Source organism: Canis lupus, chromosome 4 (assembly GCF_003254725.2).
Source record: "Canis lupus dingo isolate Sandy chromosome 4, ASM325472v2, whole genome shotgun sequence".
In the NCBI taxonomy this organism is placed as follows: Eukaryota; Metazoa; Chordata; class Mammalia; order Carnivora; family Canidae; genus Canis; species Canis lupus.
The window spans coordinates 12,676,391-12,694,607 of NC_064246.1; the positions used below are offsets into that span (position 1 = coordinate 12,676,391).

The following is an 18,217-nucleotide window of genomic DNA, read 5'->3' on the forward strand; positions in this document are numbered from 1 at the left end:
ACAGAATAAAGACAGAGAAGGAGAAAAGACCGAGGTATGTCGTTCGATGTGGCACTTTGAGATTTTCCAATTGCAAACACTAGTAATCCTTGTTGCTGTATTTAGTACAAAGTATGAAGGACTTAATCATGGCAGAGTTCTTTATAATCACAATTTAATTATCCAACCCAATTTCTTTCTCAGTGTAGGCCTAAATCATTTCTGGAATGTTAAGTAATATAAGAAAGAGTTAACTAACTTATTAAGACATAAGATCAAGGCAATGACAAAAATTAATTTAAAGTAATATCTAAAAATTCTTAGCTTACAGACCTTCAGTTTACAAGATCAGAACTTGATATTATCCAATTTAGTTTTTATTTTCAATAGAAGGAGAATTTTTTTATATAAGGAAGGTGAAGGATTCTCTTCACACTATTTCTTGTTGGCTATTAAATATTACCTACTTGATAAAAATGTCATTTATTTAGGGATGCTGTCTTTCTTGAATATTTATATTCCTGTGATGTTTTATGTGCTGACACCTAAATGGAATTTAATCTATTCCATGGCATTATTGCTTGTTGTTCTTTGTAAGAGTTCCTATTGAAAACCTACTACTAGGAATTATCATGGAAACCCCATTCTGCTGCGTGGCCATCTTATTACTTATTCTGTCCACAAAATGATGCAGTTCAGAAGGCCCATGGGGGCAGGTGTCCAGATAAAGAGGGCATGCTCCACTGCGAACTATGGGGCAGGGCTTGCCAAATACAGCTGCAAGGGGCAGGGAATTCCACAGCCCATATTTTTCTCCATCACTTCCTCATCACCAGGGAATGTGTCTAAATTGAAATCAAATCTGGTCAGGATTTGATTTCAATTGCAGAATCTCTCTGACACTGTCAAAGAGGTTTAAAACTATGGCTGCTCTAAACATCAGTCAGGAATGTGTGAAATGTTTAAAAAAAGGAGGTTTTATTTCTTCTCCCTTGGGGGGATAAAGGAAATGAAAATAGGTTAAAGAGTTCTTCCACTCTCTCAGAGCTTAACACTAGTTATTTTCCAGTATAAAGTTATAGGGACATTTGAAAAAATGTTTTAAAAGCCTGATCCTTTGCTTATGGTCAGTTGGTCAGTATCCCTTTCAAAGTACTATACCTGTCAATGTTCCATCTTATAGCCTTTCCTTCTGGAAAAGCATTATAACTCCAAGTAAATCCTCCTAGGGAATCAGCATAAGTGGCACAGACCATATATTAAAGGTCCAAACACAAGGAAGTAGAAAAGAATCAGACCAGATACACTAGAGATCACACTTTTGGAAGTGCTGTGCATTTGCCTCTCCATGACACTGATATTTAACAGCATCAGAGCCAAGCTGCTATGGCTGGAGTAGCCATGGAGGAATCATTGCAATTCTGTGGACCCATAAAACATAGGAGACCCCTGTTATCCACAGATAATCAGTACTGAAGATGGCTGAGGATATCGGGTACACTTAAAATGGAAACCAAAAAAAGCCATAGTAGGGCAGCCCGGGTGGCTCAGCGGTTTAGCGCCACGTTCAGCCCAGGGCGTGATCCTGGAGACCCAGGATCGAATCCCATGTCGGGCTCCCTGCATGGAGCCTGCTTCTCCCTCTGCCTGTGTCTCTGCCTCTCTCTCTGTATTTCTCATGAAAAAATAAAATCTTAAAAAAAAAAAAGCCATAGTAAATAACGAAAAAAATTAGATTGAGACTCTATTCCAAAAGACAAAACTAGAAACTGTAAAACCAAGTTTATGAGTTAACAAAACATTGGTTATAACCGAAAATCATGTTCTCACAATGAACAAAGACTAAACCAAATAGTATTTCTGTGGAAGAAAAACATAATTTTTTCCAGAAAATTATATGATGGCTTGATGTCCTTCATTTTTTTTTCACAGCATAAGTAAGAAAATAACCTTTTTGCAAATGTATTTGCAAACCAAAGGCCTCACCTAATTTTTCTTGGTTATTTAATCATTTGATTTTCAAATTGTTTCTCACTTGAAACACTTAATCAGAAAATCATCCTAATTCTTCACACATTGCTAGAAAACCACAACCCACAGCATACTTGTACACCCAGGGTTCTCCAACCCCATCTCCTTAACTTCAAGTGATCCTGTGTCTTTTGCAAAACCTGCAGTTTTGTTCTGTAATCAATTTATCCAGTACCTGCCCACCTGGGGTGCAGACTGACAAACAGGAGCAGATGAAAGCATTCAGCTAGAAGGAATGTTTGAGCAAGGACCAGTTTTAAAAATGGTCAGGTTATTAGTGGATACTTATGTGTTATGATGATGTTTTCTTTCCAATACAACCTCATTTCTGTGGGGACTGAAATAATAAAAGATTCAGATTATGAGGGCCTATTTTAAAACCCATTTTAAAGTAAATTCTTTTCTTTTCTTTTCTTTTATTTATTTTATTTTTTAAAGTAAATTCTTTTAGACTATAAGTCTACCAAGCGATAATCTATTGGTGCTCTATTTATTTATTTATTTAAAGATTTTATTTATTTATTCATGAGAGAGAGAGAAACAGAGAGAGAGAGAGAGAGAGAGAAAAGCAGGCTCCATACAGGGAGCCCAATGTGGGACTCGATCTCGGGACTCCAGGATCATGCCCTGGGTGGAAGGCAGGCACTCAACCGCTGAGCCACCCAGGCATCCCTATTGGTGTTCTTTTTAGAACTTCATGCAAGACTCAGAGAACACAGGAGGTCCTCCTGGATGAATAATTAGCATATATGCAAAACAAAGAATCTGGAAATTTTAGTTTGGGGAATTTTAAAGTTTATTCTATTTTTTTTCTTTTTCTTTTAATCTGTTTCAGGGAACAACAATGAGGCCTTAGTAATGGAACAGAAATTAAGCAGTGTTTTCCCTTTTTCAACCTGATAAAGCACTGAAACATTATGATCTTTTAAGAGCATTTGCTCATTTATAGGCATTTTCATTTCCTTTATAAGTTAATAGGTACTGAGAGTAGACCTGAGTTAGCATCATAAAAGAGTAAAAGACTTTGCATTACAGCTATTCCATAAACATTTGTGTCTAGAACTACCAGTGATCCAGTTTCATAGACAGGTGACTTAAAAAATCTCTCTCACATATAAAAGGACATATAAACCAAGTAAGGACTTGACCCAAAGAACATTTATAAATTATAACAACATTTATTTGCAACAGAATTGTAGGTTTACCTGAGATTGTGCATTGACATTGGCTCCATTTGTAACCAAGACCTTTACTACCTCTGCTTGCCCGGCCAAAGATGCTATATGCAAGGCTGTGTTTCCTTTCTGTAAAATGAAAAGATATGTCAACTCACCCTCTTTATTTCTTTTTCAACATTTTATAAAATATGGAATCCTTCTATATTTATAAGTTTCCGAAAGAGAACATGGCTGACAAGTATCTCATGAGAAGCTTGCCTTGATTCTTATTGAGGGCTGAAACCTCATTGAATTGGTCAAGTGACATAAAAAGCATTAAATGTGGGATACTGACCTTTGTAGCTGCATCCACATTGGCTTCTCTCTGTAGTAGTTCAGAAACAACTTCCACATGGCCTTCTTTGGAAGCAAGATGAAGAGCGTTCAACCCGTTCTGATTAAGAGTGAAGAGAAAGCTTTACTCAGCAGGTGGAGAATAAAGCAGCGAACAGTCTACTCAGAACTCTGAAGATCATATCCTACCAACAATCACTTGTATGTGTGCAGTGTAGAAACTTGAATTAGGAATAAAGGTACTTGAAAATTAGGTGGGTTGTTCTGGTATCATTATATTATTTACTAAATTCTAGGGATTATTAAAGGATGCCTACCTACATTTCTGAATGCTCCTTTAACAAAGCAGAGTCGTTTGAAAATCTGAGCTGATGATACAAAAAAAATAAAAATAAAATAAAAAAAAAAACACACAAAAAACCTCTAGCAAAAAAGAGAGAGTCTTAGTAATAACCAGTGAAAGATTCAAGGAGTTTATAGTCCAGATTTTTAAAATTTTAAGTAAAAATTTAAATGGCAACAATAACTACAACTAACCTGATTGCAAATATTGATGTCAACCCCATTTTTTATGTAGTCAAGAGCCTTTTCCAGGTGTCCAGCTCGAGCTGCTCTTAAGTAACTTGCATTGGCATCAGACTAAAATAAAAAAAAGAAAGATATTTTGATGAAAAATTAAACTTATATACATTAGAACTATTCAGCTTATACTTCAAACTAAAAAGAAAGATATTTTAAATGGAACTATTATATTTCTAACATGAAAATACCATCAAAGGTCTTTGTAAAGTCATCAGGAAAAGGACAAATTCTTGAAAAGTGAGTTTGAAGTATACAAAGTTACCATGATGTCATAACTCATCCTGAACTGAAAGAGAAAATGTCCCCTATGATATAGGTACCTTGAATCAACATACAATTCCCGGAGAATAAAGAGAAATCCCATAACTTCCTGGTGGTCTCATTATGAAAATCTCACTATTCTATTTGTCAGAAACTTAACATCTATTCCATAGTTAACTATTATAACCAGTTTTTCAACTCATAGCTTCACAAGTATATTTAATGTTGTTATACTAGTTTAACAGAATTTGGAAGATGTTCTCTTGGATTTTTCTACAGCACATAGCTACCAGTTGGAACATAGAATGCATTTGAAAAGCATCTAGAAAGGTCTACACAGATTGTGAAGCATACTTTCCACAGGTTTTCGAGCAAGCTACAGCCACTACCTGAGAAAACTCTATTAGGAGCATCAGCAAGAGCAAATAAATGAACACATACAAATTTAAAAACAACAAAAACCAAATCTGTAATTCATTCACCAAGAGCTTACAACTCTGTCTTTCGGCTAAACTTTAGTATCTATGATGGTGGAGGTCCAACCATCTACTAGGGAAATCTTTAACAGAAAGAAGACAGTGAGAGAAAAGACTTCAAAGTTAGATGGGCACAATTTGTAAAGGAGTCCTGCTCCTTGGAGAACAACACAGAAGCAGGTATTCCTGAAAGGGGAGCCAAAAACATTTCCTCCACTGGCTATCACTGCTATCATACCAAGTATGGCTTAAATAAGAGAGGAAATTATCTTCTTTTACCCATTTGGTGAAAACCTTCAAAGCCCCTGTTCACAGGCTGGAAAGCCTTCCTAAACCTCCTGGGCAGCGATCAATTGCTCAGTGCTCCCAAAGCGTTAAATTCATCGAGCCCTCTTGGTATTTCTCACACAGCCTTATGGGTTTGGCTATACCTGTCCTTCTTTCCCCCTAAACTGTAAGCCACTTAAGAACAAGCAGAGGCAGATCAAGGGGCAGGCAGCTGGGAAGTAGACAAGGTGCCAATCTTTGAGGAATGCTAATTCATCCCTGGAAATGTAATTGAGCTGAAGGAAATCCCATCTCTCAGAAGGATCTTTGGTTCCCCTGTGGGTCAATTTAGTTAAGATTTTACTTGTTCAGGTCCTCGAAGGAGAGACCACCGTTTCTATGATGTCAACCCTTCTCACTGATAGCAGTACACCTCTCGATGAAGGAGTATCCTTTTTTCTTTGAATCAGGCCTTTCTAATCTCAATACTACTGGCATTTTTTAAAAAGGACTTTATTTTATTTTAGACAATCTCTACATCCAACGTGGGGCTCAAACTCACAACCCAGAGATCAACAGTGACATGCTCCACCAACTGAGCCAGCCAGGCACCCCTACTAGTATTTTGATCCAGATAATTCTTTGATGGGGAGATGGTCCTGTTTGGTGTCGATGTTTGCTAGCATCCCTGGCCTTCACCAGCTATCCCCTATTTGTGACTACTAAAAATGTATCCTGAATTGCCAAATTTCCGTTGGCAGCAGAGGAGGGAGGGATTTCCCCTGCTGAGAACCACTGCTTTAAATAAAGAGCAAACCAATTTATTTACAGATTGTAGGCGTCATTAGGCTTAAATCTTTGGTCTGCCTGAGTTACCACACGCCTTGACCTACCACAAGTGAGTGACTATATGTATAACATTCTTTTTTGTTTGTTTGTTTCCCCTGCAATTAGAAGCATCCTGGCACAGAGCAGATGCCTACAGATGTTTTGTGAATGAATGAATCAATCAATAAGCAAATTGTATGGAAGTAACTGTATTAATTAAAATATTGCCTGCAACAATACAGGAAGTTTGCTTTGCAACAATAGCAGCTATTTAAATGGAGAACCTACTAGATAGAATACCAAGCTGACTGCCAGAGATGATAAACGAAGCCATTGAGTTGGGTATCTGGGAACACATGCAGCTATTGCTAAAATAAAATTGGGATTTGAGTCAAGCATGCAAATCATTTAATCACAGCAGAGGGCTAAGTAAGAAGAGGACAAGAGATACAGCTTCAAATAAGACAAAGGACAAACCAAAGTTTCCAGGAATTTCAAGAAAAATAAAATACTATTTTAAGGAGGCTTGCTACTTTGAGATGGTTGGTTTGTCGTTTTGTTTTTGTTCTTGTTTTTGTTTTTTTGTTTTTGGTCTGGTTTAAAGTTCAGTTACAAATTAGCTATGCAAGGATGGCTCATTGTACCGTAAAACATCATCTTTTTGTGCCTGCTCGATGACTTATCAGTGAATTTGCCCAGAAGGGCTCTGATGCCGATCTGGGAACAAATGACATCAGTTTGCCGGGATATTTCAACTTCCAGAGATAACAATGGTGAGTAAAGCATCCCCCATTCTGACTCGCAGTGCATAAAAACAGCTGCTAAACAGTTCAAAAAGAGGTATCATGATTCAAGGAAAGCCTCGTCATTATTCTACATCTGAAAAGTCTGGCAATTCATACCATCGATTTTCCTCTCAGAATTTTTCCACCAGACTCTCTAAAGTAGATCAAAACACAAACAATAAAAACCAAATTTTCTCATTCAGTGGTTCTTGACCTATTTGGAGTCAGGTTATTTTGAGATTAACAAAAGTTATGAATAAGTTCTTTTCCTTCAACAATGGCACATGTATGAAATGCACACGCCAAATCTGCATTTACACACATATATCTGCCACTAATTTCATGTGGTTCAGTACTGCCAAGCCTACTTTTGGATTCATGTTTAAGAACACCTACTCCAATGATAAAGGGTTTTCTGGCGGATACCTTCATAATATCTGTTCCACCCCGTGACCCTGGCAACAGATAATTCTGAGGTAGCTAATTTATTATCTGAGAACTTTAAGAACAGGAGAAAAAACAAAATATTTTTCTTCACTTTCCTCAGCCCTCTGTTACATACAGACATCCTTAACACACTAATACATAACAATCAGCCACTTTATACTCTAAGGAAAATGTATGGGGGGAAAGAGGAAGGAAAATACAAAGTGAAAGCAAGGGGAAGAAAATGACATTTGCCTTGAAGAATGACAATTTAGGAGGTGAAGTTATTCATGCCTACAGAAAAAGAATCTAAGAAGATCCTCCTTTTATTCTCAGCCACTGCAAGAACACAGCTACCTCTTCCTTCCACAAATATTTGTTGGATACCGACGGTGCGCTGGTTGTGCCAACACCTGGCTGCAGGGCAGTGAAAGAAACAGAACGGCACAAATGAAGACTTACTTGCTCTCACCTCACTCTTAAACTTTCCAGAATCATGTTGCTTAAGCGGCAGGGTAAATAATGGATTCTTCACTATTTTTTTTTTCTTCAAATTCTATCTATAGTATGTATACAGTGCCATTTCTTTAATGCTAAAAAATATAAGATTTTGTATTTGGCTCAATATCAATGCATATTGCAATTCTTAGCTGTCATTTCATTAGAAACATAGGAGTTACTCTTAACCAAGGCTACAGCCTGTTTTTTAATCTTAAACGTTCTATCAAAGCAATGCCTCTTAAAGCCAGTTGTAGACACAGCACTATGGAAGGAAATCAGGTCTCACGAGAAGCTGAGCTCTGCCACATGGAAAGTCCTACAGAGGAGGTCACTGCCTAAGGAGTCTGTTGGCACAAAATGATTATAAGCAGATTGGTCTGCATTTTTTTCCCCTAGATGATCAAAATCTGAAGGAAGAATCTAGAAAATGATAATATCTTTCATCACCCTTTCATGTCTTGTCTACTTAATCATTTTACTAGACAGGAAAGAAATATGAACCATGTATGCTTTTCAAGGAAATAACTTCAAGGATAGAGTCAAGCATTATTAGGAATTCATATAATAACTCAGCATTTCCACTGACACTGGAATATTGATATTATTAATCAGAAAGCAGTGATTAAAATGAATAAGCATTTCCCAAGTGCCAATCTCAGTAATCAACTAATACTCCATACCTCTATGTACTAGACACTATTATAAGTGTCTTACAATAACTTCATTATATTAGTCACTTAATGTGGTACTAATTCCATGTGTCCTCATGTTAACGTAGTCCTTATAATATTTCCATGAAGAAGTATAGTGAGTTGAATAGTGTCTTCCCAAAAATTCATGTCCACTTGGAACCTCAGAACATGACATTATTTGGACATAGGATATTTGCAGATATAATTAGCTAAGATGACTGGATTAAAATGGGCCCTAAATACAATGACTGGTGTCTTTGGAAAAAGAAAAGATACATAAATATCAAGTCATGATGTTATACACCTCAAACTAATATAATGTTATATGACAACTATATCTCAAAAAAAAAAAAAAAAAAAAAAAAAGAGAGATTGGAGTTAAGTTGACACAAGATAATGCCATGAGCCACTGGAAGCCGGAAGACGCAAGGAAGAATAATCCACTAGAGACTTTGTAGGGAGTATGGCTCTGTGGACACCTTGGTTTTGGACTTCTGGTCTCCAAAACTATGATGAATAAGTTCCTATGGTTGTTAGTCACCAAGTCTGTGGTGGTTGGTTTTGGTGGCCCTAGGCGACTAACACAAGTAAGTACTATTATTAGCTCCATTTTATAGATGAGGAAAGTGACCTATAGAAAGGATGCATGACTTTCCCAAAGACACACAGCTTATGAATGGCAGAAATACAAACTCAGACAAATTGACTCCAGAGTCAGTTAATCAACTATTTTAAGAAAGTGCTTGGGGTGCCTAGATGGCTCAGTTGGTTGGATGTTTGACTATTGATTTTGGCTCAGGTCACGATCTCAGGGTCATAAGATGGAGACACACATTGCACTCTGCACTGAGTCTGGAGCCTGCTTAAGATTTTCTCTCTCTCTCTCTCTGCCCTCCCTCCACCCCTCACTCAAGTGCATACCTGCATACTCTCTCTCTCTCTCAAAAAAAGGAGGCTTAATAAATGGGGCAGCCTGGGTCAGCAGTTTAGTGCTGCTTTCAGCCCAGGGCATGATCTTGGAGACCCAGGATCGAGTCCCGCATCCATCTCCCTGCATGGAGCCTGCTTCTTCCTCTGCCTGTGTCTCTGCCTTTCTCTCTCTCTTTCTCTGTGTCTCTCCTGAATAAATAAATAAAATCTTAAAAAAAAAATAAATGTCTGCCCCATAGTTTATGCTTGGCAATTCTTGGTTCATTCATTCATCTTCCATCCATCCATCAGTCCAGCCAACCACTAAATTAACTATGTAAGTACTTTCAGGTATAACAAACATTACTAAGAATATATAATGCATCTGTCACTGCAACTAGGTACTAATTTGAGACATGTGATCTTCTTATTTTGATTTAAAGGTCCCAAGACTTCCTAGCCACTCAGGTATACAACTTCTGTGTGAATCTTTTAATTGTGGTATAATTGACATATAATATTAGTTTCACATTGCATATTGTATATATTTGTGTATATTGTAAAGTGATTACCACAATATTTGTCACCATACATAGCTACAAATTGCGTATGTGAGAGATCTGAATTTTTGGTTACTTGCTTCTTCTTTATTCTTTCCCTCAAACTCTCTTCCAGAAAATTATGTGTATGTTTCCTATCAAATATTCTGTCTCTAGGGGCCTTTTTAGTTTTGTTTTTTTTTAAGATTTTATTTATTTATTCATGAGAGACACACACACACACACACACAGAGACAGAGAGAGAGAGAGAGGCAGAGACACAGGCAGAGGGAGAAGCAGGCTCCATACAGGTAGCCCGATGTGGGACTCAATCCCGGGTCTCCAGGATCACGCCCTGGACCAAAGGCAGGCGCTAAACTGCTGAGTCACCGGGCTGCCCTGTCTTTTTAGTTTTTATCTTCCCTTCAAAAAGTACTTATCAGGGCACCTAGCTTAGTTGGTTAAGCATCTGACTCTTGTTTTCAGTTTAGTTCATGATCTCAGGGTTGTGAGATGGAGACCTGAGCGGGGTCCATGCTCAGCAGGTAGTCTGCTTGAGATTTTCTCCCTCCCTCTGCCCCTCCCACTGCTCGCTCTATTTCTCTCTCTAAAAATAGATTTTTTTTTAAAAAAAGTGCTTATCATAATGTATCTCATACATACAAAAGAATGCAGGAAACAGAAATGAACAGTTTAAAGAAAAATCCTGAAAGAAATGCCGGCATGCCCAGTAAGCTCAAGAATGAAAGTTACAAGTAGCTCCATAGACTTCCAATGAGCCCTTCCTTGACCAGCTCTCCAAAAGCATCATCTGTTCTAGTTAATTATTCTTATATCTTTCTTCATAGTTTTAATATCAATGTAAACCTCTCTAACCTAAATATTACAGAGTTGACTGTCTTTGCACTTTCTATAAGAGAAATCATACATTATGGATACTTCGGTCTACATGCTTCCTTTGTCTACTGTTGTATTTCTTAGATTCATCCACACTGACATGTGTAACTGTAGTCGATTTATCATGGTGGCTGCAGAAGATTTCATTATGTGATTGTAACACAATCTATTTATCCACTGTGGAGTTGATGAATGTTTGAGTTGTTTCCAATTTGGGTCCACTATGAACAGTGCTGCCATGAACATTCTGGCACTAGTCCCGGTGCACACAGGCACCTAGTATCATAAATGCTGTGTCACTTGGTATGTGCTAATTCAACTTTACTAGTTAATGGTAAATTGTCTTTCAAAGTGATTATACCAATTTATACTTTCTGTGGTTTGTGATTATTGATCATGATTTCATATTCCTTAGAAATTAATCTTTGGGAATTCTTTTAGGCCTGGATTAATGGTGCCATATTCCAAAGAAGAATTTAAGATTGCTACTTCCAGTTGCCTAGAGGCAGTATCAACCCAAGATTATTTTTAAAATAAACACTTGCCTTCAGGGTTTTTTTGTTTTTGTTTTAAAAGACTACACAGATAAATTTAGATCTCAAACTGGTATGGATATGAGGGATTCCTTGTGGTTACACATTCTCAGAGAAGATTTTTTTTTTCTTCCTTCCAGTTGGTGACAAATTGAGACAGGCAAGTTTTGCTACACTTTACGTGTGATAGGTTTACTTCCCGTCAATCTTTATATTGGGAGCTGCACCCTTTGGGGCCCAGTTTATTAGAGGATCTCTTATGACACTGTCTACTTTGGGGATGTTCTAGGCTTTGCCTCCTGTGCCCTGTTTCTGCAGACAAGTAAAACTGGTTTTTGTTTTCATGTCATTTTTACCTCCATAGAACCTTTACTTTTGTGCCAGTTTACAGTACACTTCAAAGGACTTACTTTTCTTATTACCCTAACATCATAGCTTTTCTTGCAGCCGGAAATACGCTTAATCCTCCCCCCCACCAATTCCTCCTGCTCTAATTGCCCAGTTCAGGTCCATAGCCATGTATTTAGGCCCAGATCATTCTAAAAAACCTCTAAGAGGTTGTAGTTAGTACAACTAACTAGTTGAATATTCCAGTGTCACTGAACACTGCCTAGGAGCTTACCAAGGAACCACTGGGGGTTCTGAGAAAATCATGACAAACAGCTGCAATTTAGTGAACTCCTACTATGGGTCAGAGACTTCACTAAGCACCTTATGTATATTATTTTTATACATGTATTGTTAGTTTTTATTTCTTAAAAATTCAGTCAAGACAGGAATCTTCATTACAAATGCAAAAAAACTGAGTTTCATAAAAGGTAAGTGACTTGTCCAAGGTCACAGAGCCAGTAAGTAAACAGCAAGGATGGAGAGCCATAGCTGCTTGATAAAAGCCCAGGCTTCTTCCTCTTATACTAGTGGTCCTGTGCAGCCCTGGTGGCCAAAAATACTGAGATCAAGAGTAGGCTGAGCAAGCAGATTTCCTTATGCCAATTTGCAGTTTCACCCCAAGGAGATACACTGTTATCTGCTTTATATGTTGATGTTTGATGGCATGCTTCATTTGTATAAATGTTCTGCTTTTAAACCACAGTAGTTGATTGCTATGGGATGGCCTCCAAGGCCTTAACTTTAAGACCTGACCCAAACAAACACTTCCAGCCTGAACTAAAAACATGAGTACTTATCTTGAAGACAAACTGGACAGCTTTTTATTCTTCAAACGCTTATTATTTCTAGACAGGACCCATAATTTCCTGGCACTGTGACATCACCCAGTATATCTTTTTGCCAGCAATGCTGACAACCAGCCCTTGCTCCCTCTCCCCCAACAACAGATTCAGCAACTAAACCCTAGGCACAGCTCAAATGTCACTTCACCTCTGCAATTTCCCTCCATAAACATTAGATATGACTCCCCAGTCTTGACTCCTAGAGTACTTGGTCTATTCTGCTCAGGTGCCAGGTGTCCATCAAGATGAGATGTAATCTGTTTTAGGGCAATCCTTGTCTTGTTCATGGCTGAGTTCTATATAACAGAATCCCAGTAGTGCTGAATGAAGAAATGCTGATCCCTTGGATGGTCTAATGCTCCAGAAGCAAAAACCCACACCAAATTAATTGGGAACCAAAAAGTCTGCTATTTCTTGCTGTCTCTCCATTTCACCAAAGAAAGGTTAAGAGTCTAGTGACAGACTTAGGGGTTCTTCGACACTTGAAGAGAAGATAAAGGGGGTAGTTCCCAGTGGGTTTGAGATTACCTTGGTCTCTGATCTGTAGAGTAGATGACAGACTTCATGTATCTGTGAGAATGAATTTGCGGCAATCTATGGAAAATGCCCTACATATTGTAAGTGTCCATTTTTAGTTATGGTACCATGTTATTAGATATCTGAGCACTTAAATGCCTTCTGATTCATTAAAGTACAACAAACTGTAGGTCTCACGTACGTGAACTTTCTGTCAGTTACTACTAAAACAAATACCTTATTCCACAGGTGATGCCAGCAAGCATCACAAAATCAGGTGCTTTGCCCAAGGTGAACTAGGGAACCAGGCCAGACAATTGCTACCTACATTTCAGGAAATAGGTAGGTCCCCTCAAGAAAATAAGAGCGATATTGCCAGAAGGGGAAACAGATGTTTGGTGACCCAAACTAAAGCAAAACAAAATAAACACACAAGCCACACATACCACCAATAAGATGGAAATTTCCATCATGGAGGAAAAAAACAAAAACACCAAAAACATTTTATCACTATGAACAGCAAAAGTAAAATGAGACCATTCTGGATCCCTGAGTAGCTCAGCACTTAAGCGCCTGTCTTCGGCCCAGGGTCCAGGTCCTGGAGACCCAGGATCAAATCCCACGTCGGGCTCCCTGCATGAAGTCTGCTTCTCCCTCTGCCTGTGTCTCTCCCTCTCTCTCTCTCTCTCATGAATAAATAAAATCTTTTAAAAAAAATGAGACCATTCAACATCATTCAATATATAACAATATATCACGCCATATATTGTGCAATTCCATGTCTATGCAGACATTTCAGAAAATAAATAAATCTGTTTGCTTAAACCACATTCTTAACTTCACTGTGGGTTTGTGCTGAAAGTGAAATCACAAGTCTGGGTCTTCAAGGAATAAACATTATATCTCTCCTAACTAGGAAAACAAATCTTCATAGTGGATGTTTCACTTATTCTATCACCAGAATTAAGGATTCATATTCAACACAGCCTTCAACATCTGGCAGTTAAGCAGTAAATCGATTTGGCCTCCAACTTGAGCATACAGTTGTTGCTTTCAGTGATCTTACAATCTAGCCATGCACATTGGAGGTAGCATGTGGAATGAGAATTTATAGTAGCAGAACCTGCAAAAGATGATGAAGTCCATAGATCCTAGGGGAAAAAGCCATTTCTGCATACTGAATATGGCTAGGGAAACAGCTAAGAGGAGGAGAGGCAGGAATTCTAGAGGGGCCCCAGTCAGCAGTGAACAGAAGGAAGGAAAAGTAAGCAGAAATACAGAAATGGCAAATAAACAATTTCTCCTTAAAAGAGGAGGCCCCTGAAGACAATGGTGAAGGAGAGGTTCAGAGAAGGTTTGAAATGGCATTTAAATCTGACTTAAGCTCATCATAAAGATATCAGGAGCCAGAGAAGGGCTTTGAGGAGTGGGAAGAAATCATTAGATTTATATTTTAGCCTAATTAATCGACAGCAGATTCATATTGGAGAAAATGGAGCTTTCAAAAAGAGCTGTAGACCAGTGGTTGTCAATCTGTTATGCTTCACGGATCTCCAGGGGGACGACTTAAACAAATAATCAAACGAACAAATCAGCTGCTAGCCCCAGAGGTTCAACTGGTCTGAGATGGGACATTTTAATAAACACAGCTCACATGACTCTAATGTGCGACCAGACATGAGTACCACTGAATTAGTTTACAATAAAAATATGGCTCTGTATGACAAATACTTATATTCACTTATATGTAGCACCTAAAAACCAAATGAACAAAAAACAAAAACCAGACTCTTAAATACAGAGAACAAATTGCTGGTTGCCAGAGGGGAGGTGGGTGTGGGTGATGGCTGAAACAGATAAAGGAGATAAAGAGGTATAGACTTCCAGTTGAGGAATAAATAAGTCACAGAGATGAAAAGGACAGCATAGGAAATATTGTCAATACTATTGTAATAATATTGTATAGTGACAGATGATGACTATACTTATCCTGGTGAGCATAGCATAATGGATAGAATTGCTGAATCAATATATTTGTACACCTGAAGCTAATACAACACTGTATGTTAACTACAATAAAAAAAGAAAAAAAAATATGGGTCTATGTGATACAGATATTTGAGGGCAATAGCAGGTGGAATGGAAGAGAAAGGAATGATGAGAGGCATTTTGAAGGTCTGCTGACAGATTTTTAATTTCACCTAAGAGAATGTTTAAGATCTACATGCCAGAGTTTTAAATTTTGGCTTTCATGTTTGTCTCTCCCTGCTTTTTCTTACTCTTTTATATCCCCCATTTAAAGCAAACCTTTATACCCAGAAACTAAAGATGTCAGAGTTAGTACTGGACAGTAATTTTTGGTGAATAAAGTAATACAGATTTATAAATTATTCTCAGTCAGGAAGGGGATTTACACAGTATGGGGGTGCTTATCAAAATCCCAAAGTGCTCTATGCAACTGCTCCTTAATTAGTGATTTAATGTCACTTGTAGTTTTGAAGAGAGTGGACATGGAGCCACAGGGCTGCTCAAGCATGTGAGGGGAACCAGTAACAAAGGGGGATGTTTATTTATTTATTTTTTACCCACTAGACTAGATTAGAATCGCAGTTTATACCCAGAGACATGGCTATTCAGATAGTGCCCAAAGTTTCCAGATATTTTAGAGTAAGATATTATGTGTTGGTATTTTATAGATATCTTGCACAGTGATCTAATTTCTGACCAATTTCAAAAGAATGTGACCAATTGCGCAACCCACAACAACTGTGACATTCATGCAACAATCTGCCTCCTGTCAATAACAACCGCAAATCTTTAGGAGACTGTTTTTTCCCCCACCCTGACCTCCACCAAGGGGTATTAGGTCTGTATCTTAGCAAGTAAGTCCTTTTTAGGTGTGTGTTTGGGGGGTAGGGTACAGAGATCTTAAAAGGGATTTTTTTTTGTGTGTGTGTTTTTTATATGGCAAATGCTTGAAAAAATTTGAACCATTTTAGTTAGGGAAGATCTTAAGTTATTAAGATTTCATTCTTTTTTTTTTTTTATTTAATTGCTACCTAGTTACTGGAAATCAGTGTTTTTCATCTATAAATCAGCACTGGGAGGGGCAGAGAGGGGCTGGTGAGGGCTTAACCAGTAAGGAAAATGCTTTTAGAGGCTATCTATATGTGTAATCATCTCTAGCAAAACCACTCGAAGGAGAAGGGGCTGCCTCCACAGATTCCTTCCGATTGCTACAAGGCTGCCTTTGTTTGTAAGGACTCTGCTTGGAACTAACCTTAGTTCATCCCTGAAAATGAGGTCACTGTCCCCTAACACATGTTAGACATGGTTAGCATCTTTCCACCGGACCTTTGCCAGAAAGGCCCCTGCTGGTGCACATTTCAAATCTGTCAGGGCGTTTGTGCACAGTGGCCCCTCTAATGCTGAAAGGCAAAACAACATTTCCATCTTTATCTTCAAGTAGAGGGGACTGGGAACCAGTTAAAAAAATAAATACAGTGCTGGCAAGCTTTTGTTTTTATAAAAACAGTATTTTTAAGAGATTTACTTTGCCATGCTGATAAACCCCACTCTCATCGAGTCTGTCTACTATGATCTGGTTTACATCCAAAGGAAGACCCAGAATCCAGGCCCCTTGCAGTGTCTTTTCTCGCCCAGAATTCAGAGACCTAAAAATTCTCCTGGAAACTGATTAGAAATAAAAATAAATACTGAGGAGAAAGAGGTTTCCCACAGGAGGGAAAAATATTGGGTGTTAGTGGTGGGTGGGAATTTCTAATACTCCTCAAAGTGAAATTGATTCTTTTCAGCTGCAAAACAGGATTTATTTGAATTTGTCTGAATTTTGGGGGGAACATAAATAAAGTAAGATTTTAAAGAGCAAGTTTCACTTACCTCTCAAGGAACATAAGACCATTAGCATCAGGGGAGGAGAGTATTGTATGTCTTAATATTATGCGGTCAATATAATAATCTTAGGTTCTGATTTGTAGTAGCCTGGGACAGAATCTTGAACCACTTGACTTACAATTTTCAATTAAAAAAAAAAAAAACTTCCCTTACACTATGGAATTTTAAAGTATCTTAGTGGGCTGTGGACATAGATTATGTCCTAAGACTATTGTACAGTAGGTACAATGCTATAAATGATATTTGGAATGGATAGGTTACAAAGGTTTAACTAAATGCCAGGTGAGTTCCCCCTTTCCCTAAAAGCTTCCGGATAATTGTGTAATGTGAAAGTACTCTTAGAGATAATGACAGGTAGCTTATTCCCAAATGAACAAAAATGGAGAAGTGTTAATAAAAGTTCCATGTTAGCCAGGGTAGCAAACACAAGACATAGAAAGAGGTGTAGCTCCTTATTCAAAATATTCCTGAAGTTTAAAATGAAAACAAAATGAACTCTTCACTTTATTCCATTCAAGAACATTTCAGTATGGGGTAAGTTTGTCTTTACTTACAGAAGAATAAAGTTATACAGCAGGGACCTATTAACTTTAAAATTAATAAAACGTTAATCTTTTGTTATTCTGAAATATAAAGACCCAAATAAATAAGTAGCCTGGAAGAAAGCCAGAGATGGAGAAATTATTTCTGAAATGTATGTTTTCCAGGTGGATTCATTACCAGGCATGTTTGAAAGCTCTGTCGTGTTTGGACATGTTTCTGGTTATCTCTTGGGATGAGGAAGCACAAGAGAAATGGTAATATGTTGCTTTGGAACAAACAAGCCTATCTACAGCTCTCTCAGTGCTCAGCAACTCAGAACATGTAACAGCTCTGGAGAATTTCCTTTTTTTTTTTTTCCACCTTAATCCATGAAGGATGGAATATTAGCATGAAGAAGATTTAACTTTTGATAATTTTAAACATTTTTATTTCAGAGAATTATTTTCCCCATTTAGGTAAAACAAGAATGTAACTGAAGTTTGCATAAAGTTAGTTAGCAGCTAGTGTTGGTTTGTAATGTGTAAATTTTGTGGATGCCAGGCTCTCCAAAACATATGACTGAGAGCCTTTTCCATTCATTAGGCAAGAGGAGAGTGCAGGACAAAAATACAGAGAGCCACTAGGGCCTTAAACTTTCTCATTATCAGTCATCCCTTCTCTTTTCTTGCTATGCTTCATCTAGCTCATCCGTCTCAATTATTTCCCACATGAACATGTTTTTTAAGAAATTCTCTTTTGTTCTCCCATGAGCGAGGCTGCCTATAAAATACTTGATGCAGAATCCGTACTCCATT

The 18,217-nt window shown here is 37.8% G+C and overlaps 1 protein-coding gene across 13 annotated transcripts in view; it reads right to left on the minus strand.

The window, feature by feature from the left end:
- ANK3 (ankyrin 3) overlaps window positions 1–18,217 on the minus strand; it is a 673,376-nt gene that overhangs the window by 218,153 nt on the left and 437,006 nt on the right. For all 13 annotated transcript variants that reach the window (XM_049108953.1, XM_049108954.1, XM_035715395.2 and 10 more), the window contains 3 exons: window positions 4,059–4,160; window positions 3,523–3,621; window positions 3,216–3,314 (listed from right to left, as the gene is read on the minus strand). In XM_049108953.1, the coding sequence (XP_048964910.1) occupies window positions 3,216–3,314; window positions 3,523–3,621; window positions 4,059–4,160 (300 nt within the window). The remainder of the gene's footprint in view (window positions 1–3,215; window positions 3,315–3,522; window positions 3,622–4,058; window positions 4,161–18,217) is intronic.